The 10,543-nt window shown below is 39.9% G+C and overlaps 1 protein-coding gene across 1 annotated transcript; it reads right to left on the bottom strand.

Annotated features, from left to right (window-relative positions):
• Positions 1 to 9,006: 9,006 nt before the first annotated feature.
• Positions 9,007 to 10,050, bottom strand: LOC127120900 (glutathione S-transferase 3). The gene is made up of 2 exons (XM_051051533.1): positions 9,665 to 10,050; positions 9,007 to 9,580 (listed from the first exon to the last, which is right to left on the bottom strand). The coding sequence occupies exons 1-2, from the start codon at positions 9,980 to 9,982 to the stop codon at positions 9,233 to 9,235; spliced, it is 666 nt and encodes a 221-aa protein (XP_050907490.1). The 5' UTR covers positions 9,983 to 10,050; the 3' UTR covers positions 9,007 to 9,232.
• Positions 10,051 to 10,543: the final 493 nt, after the last annotated feature.

The raw sequence follows: 10,543 nt of genomic DNA, 5'->3' as shown, positions 1-10,543 counted from the left end.
CAAAGTCTCTAGAAGGGGGCTTGAAGTGGATAGAGCTAAGGTTGAAGTGATAGAAAAATTATCTCCTTCGGTGAATGTGAAGGGCATCCGTAGCTTTTTGGGGCACGCCGGGTTCTATCGGCGCTTGATCAAGGACTTCTCAAAGGTGGCTAAGCCTTTGAGCAATTTGCTCGCTAAGGACCAGGTATTTCTCTTAACCGATGATTGTTTGCAAGCTTTTGAGACTTTAAAAGAAAAATTGGTTACCGCTCCAATAATAGTCGCTCCCAATTGGAATGAAAATTTTGAACTAATGTGTGATGCGAGCGACTACGCAGTTGGAGCGGTACTTGGCCAAAGAAAAGATAAAAACTTTCATGTGATACATTATGCAAGTAAGGTTCTTAACGAGGCTCAAATAAACTATGCCACTACGGAAAAAGAACTACTTGCAATAGTGTATGCGCTAGAAAAGTTTAGGTCTTATCTTATAGGGTCTAAAGTCGTAGTGTATACCGACCACGCGGCGATTAAATATCTGCTAACCAAACCGGATTCGAAGCAAAGGCTCATCCGTTGGATCCTCTTGTTACAAGAATTTGATGTGGAAATCAAAGACAAGAAGGGGTCGGAAAATTTGGTGGCGGATCATTTATCCCGCTTAGTGAATGTGGAGGTTACAGCGTCTGAGAAGGAAATCCGGGAAGAATTTCCTGATGAAAAACTGTTTAAAGTTCAAGTTAGGCCGTGGTTTGCAGACTTTGCGAACCACAAGGCTAGTGGTTTTGTGCCTCCCGACCTAACTTCGAACCAAAAAAGGAAGTTTCTTTCGGATGCCAAGTATTATGTTTGGGATGACCCGTACTTGTTTAAGTTGGATAGTGATAACCTATTAAGGAGATGCGTCACTGGCGATGAAGCGCAGAGCATCCTTTGGCATTGTCACAATTCGCCTTACGGTGGACACTATAATGGGGTGAGAACGGCCACTAAAATCCTCCAATCGGGATTTTATTGGCCCACCATTTTCAAAGACGCACACACCCATGCGCAAAGTTGTGATAGTTGCCAGAGAAGCGGTGGGATAGGTAAGAGAGATGAGATGCCTCTCCAAAATATACAAGAAGTCGAAGTATTTGATTGTTGGGGCATCGATTTTGTAGGACCATTCCCGCCCTCTTATGGGAACGAGTATATGCTTGTCGCAGTTGACTACGTTTCTAAGTGGGTTGAGGCGATTGCCTCACCTCGGGCGGACGCGAAAACGGTGATAAATTTTTTGAAGAAAAACATATTTTCCCGTTTCGGAACCCCGCGAGTGTTGATAAGTGATGGAGGGTCACACTTTTGTAATGCACCGTTGGAAAGCATTTTAAAACATTACGGTGTATCACATAGGGTGACAACTCCGTATCACCCACAGGCGAATGGGCAAGCCGAGGTCTCTAATCGAGAGATTAAGAGAATTCTCGAAAAAACTGTGTCTAATTCAAAAAAGGAGTGGTCCCAAAAATTGGATGAGGCGTTATGGGCATACCGTACCGCCTTTAAAGCTCCAATTGGCCTAACTCCCTTTCAATTGGTGTTTGGTAAAACTTGTCATTTGCCGGTTGAATTGGAGCACAAAGCCTTGTGGGCCCTGAAATATTTAAATTTTGAAAATGAGTTGGCCGGTGACAAAAGGAAGGTGCAACTACTTGAGTTGGAAGAGATGCGCAATGCCGCATATCACTCAAGTTGGTTGTACAAAGAAAAGGCAAAAAAGTACCACGACAAGAAGCTCCGAAGCAAAGAATTTGTGCCCGGACAGTTTGTCCTATTGTTCAACTCCAGGTTGAAATTGTTTCCTGGGAAGTTGAAATCAAAATGGTCCGGGCCATTTCGGGTGAAAGAGGTGAAGGAGTACGGGGCTACTGTCATTGAAGACATGGACAAGAAAGATAGTTGGACCGTGAATGGCCAACGATTGAAAGTTTATCTCGGCGGTCATGTGGATCGCGAGAGCTGTGCAATTCCGTTGGATGCTCCTCTGTGAGCATCACACCGTCGAGCTTAGCCGACGTTAAACAAGCGCTTGTTGGGAGGCACCCCAACATTGTAAGTATTTACTGCTTTTTCTGTGTGTTGTGATGGGATTCGAAGTGCTAACACCTTGCTGAATGAACCTGAACTGCTGCCTTTGAAAAGGCAATTGCTGTCATGCTCGCTTGCTGCTCGCTAGGCAAGGCAGTAGCGAGCTGATTCGCTAGCTGCTCGCTAGGCGAAGCAGCAACGAGCGCTGCATGACAACACTTATTAAAAATCTCAACAGGGCACTCATTTTGGCCCAAACACAACTTTTCTGTTTTTCAACTCTGCTGAGGAAAATTTTAACCGAGCACTCTCCACACTCTCTCATTTTCATCTCTCTCACTAACACTCTATCCCTATTTGGAAGATTGCAAACCCTACTCCACTTCACATTTCAATCAATCCGTGTAACTAAGGTTTGCCCTACTACATTTTCTATATGTTTGAACTCTGTTATTTCCGATTTGGATGTCAATTAGGATGAGTTGTGGTATGGGAAACTTTAGGTTTGCATGTGGGATTTTAGGTTTTGCAATTGGGGATTTTAGGTTTTGCATGTAAATGTGTAATCCCCAATAGCATAGAACGTTCGTTTAATTGATAAATCATTAGGTTCTGAAATTAAAACCATTAGAATGTGGGTTTTGGGAAAGATTCTCTGAAAATGCTGCAGAACCCAAAAACCCGTAAGGTTCGCTAGCACTCGCTAGGCGAACCAGGGGCGAGCGTTCGCTGCCACTTCGCTAGGCGAAGCAGCAGCGAGCATGACAGTTCTTTAAATTTTGGTTTTGTTGTCTAATCTGTTTGGTGTGTGTTGTTTCCTTTTATATTTTGCAGATGGAATCAAGGTCTGGAAATTCAAAGAAGAGGAAGGGAGGAAACACTTCCCGGTCTGTACCTATCCAATTTGATACCGATAAGTTTGTCGGCCCGAAGCAGGCCGCCAGGTACATTGCTTTGGAAAAACGGAAAATTCTTCCGGAGAAGCGATTCCTCATCAACCCCCAAGGCACAAACAGAGCATTCGCCGGGTTGATTGACACAAAGAAGTGGGATCGGTTAATTTCCCCACTCGAGCACTATGATATCGCAACGGTACGTGAGTTCTATGCGAACGCACTACCGGATGATGACGAGCCGTTTACTTGGACATCTCGAGTGGTCGGTCGTCCCGTTGCGTTTGATAGGGATGCCATTAACCGAGTCCTAGGTGAACCGCTCCAACTGGGAGCCGAAGAGAGGGACACATACCACACAGACTTACGGCTTCACCGGGATGTTGAAGCCATTTCTGCCGCCCTGCTATTAAGAGGGAAATCTGTTGAGCTGAACCCATCTGGGGTTCCCATGAGGTATCATAGGGAGGACATGACTCCCTTGGCTCAACTGATTCTGCTGATGGTGCTGACAAACATCCAACCAAAGTCCCACACTTCTACAGTGCCGATCCCAGTGGCACATTTGGTTCACAGTATCCTCTCCAACGTCCAAATCGATGTGGCGAGGATCATCGCTAATGAGCTTAAGTCCGTGATTGAGAGCGGGCTAAAGTCGGGGGCTCGTGTGAATTGTCCCCTGGCTTTCCCGTGCTTAATCATGAGTTTGTGCATTCAGGCGAGGGTGAGACTACCCTCAAGGGGTCAGGTAAGGATCCCGTCGCCCATTGATGACAGGTACGTGGCCAAATATTGCAGGGCCAAGAATGTTAGAGGCAGTGCAGCTGCAGAGAGTCCCCGGGCTTCTGATGGTCCTGGTACTTCTACTCCTGGACCAGATCCCTACCTGCAAGCTGTGTGCGATTACAGTTTTGAATGGATGGCGGCAACCCAGCGTGCCATGATAGATATGCACGACTCTATGCAGCGGTTACAGCTGCAGGGAAGTGGTGCTCATGCCTTAATGACGCGTGAGCAGTTTCTGCTTAACGCCAACTGGCCTGTGGACAGGCCTGTGTATGGTGAGGGGGCGGGCGCTGGTGCGTCTTCGGGTGCTGCAGCTGATGATGATGATGATGATGATGATGATGATGATGAGGCTACCAGTTCTGAAGCCGGTAGCGAGGAGGATTCTGAGCCCTTATAGGGTTAAGTTTTTGTATTTTTCATTTTACGTTTATTTCTATTGTATTTCCAGAATTCTGTATTTTGATGTTGGCTTTGTACTTTTGGGGTGTTTTGTCCCCCATGAACAAATTTAAATTTTCAGTAATGTTATTTATTTATGTTTTTAATTTTGTTTGTTTAATAAATTTTTGGTTGATTGAGTGGCAAACCTTCTAGATTGGTTGCTCCTCAAAGAAGTACCCAATGAAGGTGCATCCGAGCTTGGATGGCAATGATAAGAATAAACAAGTGAATAAGGCTAAGGTACATGGTTACCTCCGGCTAGAATTTTAGAATGCATTAAGAACTTTAATCTTTTTGGTAAATTGAATATTGTCTTTTTGCAACATAATTGAATGAATGTTTCATCTAGAACTTAAAACCACAAATTGTGAGGAAACCTCCATTGTACACTTAAATGCTGGATTCTAATAAGTTTTGTTGATTCATTTGATTCATGCTTTGTCTTTTATTATTGTGAATATGTGGAAGCAATTAGAAATGATCAAGGCACTTGTTTTCTATCGAGCACAACTACATCCAAAAACAACTTACCTGTGAGCAGAGAGAGTATTCGTTAACCCCTTTGAGCTTAAACAGTTGAATCTCAGCTTGAAATAAAGCGAGATTTCAAAAATCTTTTTTTTACAACCCGGAAAATCTTGATTATTGTTCTTTTGCCGTAAAAAGTTAAGAGCATTCACTTAGGGTGAGTAAGAAATAAGTTGGGGAGAATCGGTAAGTACCACAACTCTTGAAAAAAAAAATGAAAAACCGAGCAAGCATTGAAAATAAAAATATAGAAAAGAAACATCTGTTTTGTAAATATGATGTGAAAGAAAAGAACAAAAATAGAAAGAATGAAAATGAATGCTTGCTTGGAAGAAAAATAGTGAAAAATAAAAATTGAGTTGTGAAATAAGAGTTGTGAAGGTTTCAAATAAGAAACAAATGGAACGAAGTCGAGATGTGTGAATATGTGTACAGTGAATGTCTCTTTTGCATCGGCAATTTTGTTTTCAATGGCCTTAGAAATGACCCTTGTTTGTTAACCTGACCAAGCTTCAACCGAAAAGCCCTTAGTGATCTTCGTGCTTCCACATTACCATTTATAATTGTTAGACATTGTATGAATCAAATTGATTTCTTCATTATTTGTTAGAGAGTGAGATTATTCCCGCGGTTGCAAACGCGTAAATTCTTCATTCCTTATTCGAAGAGGAGAGATAGGGTGATTCATTCAGAATAATATTGTTGTAGATAGATAAATATTTCGCATAGCTATTAAGTTTTAGTTCTTGTGTATTATTTTATTCGAACCGTTAGAAACTTGTATATGCTGATTCGCTTGTGTTTGAGCCGTTTTATCCAACTTCGGAGAAACCATTTTCTTAAAGCAAATCCTCTTGTTCTTCAAGAGGCATACTTTGCTTGAGGACAAGCAAGAATCTAGTTGGGGAGAGTTGTTAGATACCCAAAAGTGCTTATTTGAGCTATCAAATATGGGTATCTCTCACTCCATTTCCTTGCTAAATTGTCAAAACCACCTTTGTTTTAGATGAAATGCAATACATTGATAAACGATCTTGGTACCTTTGATTTGTGTGTTATTGTGCAGGAAGAAGGCATGAAATAATTGAAAATGAAGACACAAGAAAGTTGGCAAAGGAACCAAAGAGAAGATGCATTCATCAGCTTGCTCGCTAGGCGAGATCTGTAGCGAAGGACTCGCTAGGCGAGCTTCCAGCGAACGTTGCAGCGAACGCGTCCAGACTTGGTGAAAAGCGCAGCCAGCACTCACTCGCTAGGCGAGCCATCAGCGAAATCCCAGCGAGGATTCCAGTAGCCAAACCTCTCAACCTCGCTGGAGCGAGGGTTGAAGCGTAACCTTCGCTAGGCGAAGGTTTTGTTCGCTAGGCGAACATGACAGTCTGAGATAGGCTGTTTCTCTGGGCGCAGGTGCCTCATGTGCCTCAATTAGACCCTCGCTAGGCGAGCCATTCTGCTCGCCTAGCGAGCATGACAGCCCAGTACAGCTCTATAAGTAGCAAGTGCCACTTTTTGGAGCCATACCTAGTTTTCCATACTTTTGCACTTTTTCTAGATATTTTTACAGCATTGTTCTTAGAAGCTTTTGTGCCCTAAATTTCATTTCTCTTCATCTCTTAACCATCTTTTACAAAAAGAAGGTGGATTCCCATCCAATCTCGATTATTCGACTCGGATGTTGATCAACCTTCTTCCGAAACTTGCCGACCAAGCTACCATGAAAATGAGTAGCTAAGTCCTCCATTTGTCAAGGTTAGATGTAGATGATCATTAGCTTTGTGTGTAAATGTAAGGATCTTCATGTGTAAACTCTTTAATGGTGAATATATGATGAAAACTGTTCTTATTCAAAACTCTTTGTGTTGGTTTATGATCGAGAGATGTTTACCAACTCTTAACCTAGGTTTTCATCCAATCTTGTTTGTTAGCTAGAGATAGTAATGAATGATTTTGTTCACCATAAGGTTGAACCAAAAAGTTGTCATTTTGATAGGTTGTGTTAGAGATAAACAATCGATCAAAATGGGAAAAATCACAATGTGTGTTCGAGAGAAACACATTGGGAGGACTTTGTGAAATAATTTATCATCTAAAGGAGTTTATAAGATTGTTGACCGAACAAATACATGCAAAGTGATCGTTGAACCCTAACTTTGGCAATATTTCTCAAATATTCAAATCAAACTTTTACCGCATTGTATTACCTTTTTATGCAAGATAACGTGATTAAAACCAAAACCCCCTGTGTTACTTAAGCTAAGATTAATACAACCATCGAACGGCGGTGATATCTTACAATCCCTGTGGATACGATAACAAAAACCCGACACTTAAAATTACAACTAACAGTCTCCCACGATTTTCCTGAGGTGTTTGGGGTCTTTGCGTGCTGACCTGATCCAATGATGACTAGTGTGAAATTCCAGAGGAAGTTCCAGCGGTATTTGATAGATGTGTCATCATTTGTTCCCAAAAGCCGGGGGGCTCTGGCCAACGACGCTTCCTTAATGTAGTTTGGTGCCCATGTTGTCGTAGTTGGGTCGATGTGGTTGAGTGAATTGTGGACGGTATAGTTTCTTGAATTGGGACATTGGATCATTTTGGAAACGAAGCAATGGTTCCTGGGGTGTACTATAGTTAAATAATGGTTGAGTGTTTTGGTGATGAGATGTTTGGTGGTCATTGGTGGGGGCTACGATGAAGTGACCTATATGAATCATTTGGGCTATAGATGGTTGTGGTTGATGTGTATGATTGTTGGTTGGTAGGGTTTGATTCTTGGTTTTGTGGTTGGATGGGTGGCATGAATGAATTGCGATGTTGGGTGTTTGGTTGTTGGGTGGGTGACATGAATGGGTTGTGAAGTTGGGTGTTTGGTTGTTGGGTGTATGTGGTAGGTTGATGGTGTGAGGTTGGTTGTTGGGTTTGAGTTGTTTGACATTGGTGTTGGATGGGGACTTGTTGTTGGGTGTATGATGACGAAGCTAGTTGGCGTGTATCAATCAAATACTGTGACTCAGACATAAATTGTTGCGTTGCTACCGACCTAAACCATTCCTTATATTGTTGAGTTGGTTTTGCAGCATGTATGACTGGTTCGTTTAAGATGTATTCTCTTCGATTCCTCCAATGACGACACATCTCTTTTGCGAAGTCTCTCCAGTCAGAATGGATACGGTGAACAAAATGGTTAGATTATGTAATTCATGTCGTCAGCTAGGTCACAATCGTACTAACTGTCATAGTGCTGGAACGAGCACAACCAGATAAATTCACATGTACCTCTGTTGCAATACATGAAAAACTAAATTTATTTCATATTATAAGTTTGTGAGGAAATACCATTACATAAACAACAACACAAACAACTAAAACAATTAAAATACAATAACTAAGCGATTACAACCATCAATTTTTTTGAACATATAATGCATCATCCTATGAACGTCTCTGTCAGTCTTAATATCCACTCATTCACGCACTTCTCCATTTTGGTTGAACGTGGATACAAGCCATTGGATTCTTCTAATCCTTTCACCATCTCCAATTTTTCCATCTAACCAATTGTTCAACGTCCGATTAAGACGTTCAAACGAATCTATATTCCAAAGTCGAATCTTTATTGGAGACGCAACGGCGGAAAAAATTAAATCGGCATTTCGCTTGTGAATGTATTCAAACATGGTTAAAATTCAAAAACTTGAAGGAGAGTGAAGTTGAATGAAAGAAAATGTGGTTATAGGGTAAACATTGTGTGAAAAATATTGCATGCAGGACAAGATATTTATAGAAGGAGTAAGAAAATGCTTGCGCCAGAAGCATTGGCACCACCTAATGGAACTACATGCATGCACCACTCACTTGGCGCCAGCATTAAATGCTTCTAAAGCATGCGCTAGTGATGCTGGCGCCTCCTCCTGTTACAAAATGGATGCGTCAGTTCATCTGGTGCATCTATTTTGAAAGATGGTTATTTAATATTGATTGTTTTGGATTTTTTTTAAATAGTGATTATTTTAAAAATAAATTCACAAGTTTAACTACATTCTCTTTTTCTTCATTACACTTAACAATATCTCTTAAACTAATTAAAGTTTGGAAGATGCAATTGATTGAAAAAGTGACGTTGAATTGATAAAATAGGAAATGTGTTAACTTAAAATGACAATGGAATAAAATAACTAGAATTAGGAGTGTAGAGACATCACATGGCGGCCAAGAAGAGATAAGTATAAATTGGACCAACACTTTTTATAGTGACTAATATACTATAAATTGGACCAACACTTAAATTGAAGAAAACATATATCTGCTAAAATAGTATGATTATTTGTTGATCATATAAGTGTGCAACATCAAACAACCACAACAACATCCATTTCTCATCAGTTCTAAATATTATAATGTAAACTCAATCATGAACTGTCTTGCAAACCATAATAAAGTAATAAAAACACTACCAAACACAAGACCTTATTACAAGAATATCATACTTAAGATGCGAACATTATTAATTTGATTCACCAAAATCTCTAATCATGATACCCAAGTGCTTTCTTCCCAGCCACAACATACTCATATATCTTGTTCTCATCAGGAAGTGATTTTGAAACACTTTCTTTCTCAACGCATCTCTTTCCCCAAGCCACAAGTTTAGGAGTCTCCACTTCAAATTTGAAGTTACCATATGTCTCAAAAGTATAAAACCAACTATAGAAAGGGACCAAACCAATATCAAGATACCCAAAAGTGTCACCACCATAAAATGTCTTGTCACCTAATGTCTCCTCTAGTGTCTTAAAGATTGAGATCAACTCCTTCTTTGCTTCTTCATATTCTTCCCCTTTTGAAAGCCACACTTTCATCCAAGTATCAAAAACCTATATCAATTCAAGATAAATAATAATAATGAGTATATTTTTATTGAAAACATAGAGATATTTTTAACAAACAAAAAATGTTACCTTTTTGTCAATGTAATCAACCCAGAATCTAGCTTGAGCTCTCTCATAAGGGTCTTTGGGCAAGAATGGAGTTTCATGATTCCAAGCCTCATCAATGTACTGGACAATAATTCCAGATTCAGAAATGGATTTACCATTATGGATAAGAACTGGAATCTTCTTGTGAACAGGGTTGGATTGAAGAAGCAAATCACTCTTATTATTAAAATCTTCTTCTTTGGATTCATACTTAATACCTTTTTCAGCTAATGCAATCCTAACTCTCATCCCATACATGCTAGCCCATTTATCCAACAGAACCACCTCATCGTTTGCCATTATTCTAAAACACAAATATTCCTTAATTAACTGCCTACCTAGAGAGTAGAGGTGGTTATTTATAATGTTTGTGCTTTATTTTTTCATCAACTGTATTAAATAAATACATCAATTGCATTTGACCAAATTTATTTGTCCCAATGCAAAATACTACAAGTACCAACCCCAAGTCAAAGATAGAATAGAAGCAACAAATTACAATGTTGGTGACAACATTTAAAGGATGTAGAAAATTATTAAATGTTCTCTTTGAACGTCGATTCACAAAACCGAGGTCATTTTTTTGTGTGGGTATGTTTCACTGCACTTTGTTTTGTACTTAACTACAAGGAAACATTAAATCACCTTATTGAAAGAAAAGAAAAGAATGAAACATTAAATCATATTAAATAAATTAAAGTTGAGATTAATTGAAATACACTGTCAGTGTAAAAGAGTTTTACACCATCGGTTATTTATAGACGTTGGATATTAAAAGAAGTTTGATTTTTATTTTAAAAATCTATAAAATAATACAAACGGGTGATGGTGATGAACCGACAGTATAAAACATTTTACACT

This window comes from Lathyrus oleraceus, chromosome 1 (assembly GCF_024323335.1).
Source record: "Lathyrus oleraceus cultivar Zhongwan6 chromosome 1, CAAS_Psat_ZW6_1.0, whole genome shotgun sequence".
In the NCBI taxonomy this organism is placed as follows: domain Eukaryota; kingdom Viridiplantae; phylum Streptophyta; class Magnoliopsida; order Fabales; family Fabaceae; genus Lathyrus; species Lathyrus oleraceus.
This window is presented reverse-complemented; position numbering and strand designations above follow the sequence as displayed.

Bases quoted from the DNA above. Each gene is read 5' to 3' on its own strand.
- LOC127120900 (XM_051051533.1), bottom strand. From the start codon at position 9,982: ATGGCAAACGATGAGGTGGTTCTGTTGGATAAATGGGCTAGCATGTAT. The intron at 9,581-9,664 runs GTAACATTTTTT...GAATTGATATAG, and splicing joins TTGATTACATTGACAAAAAG to GTTTTTGATACTTGGATGAA.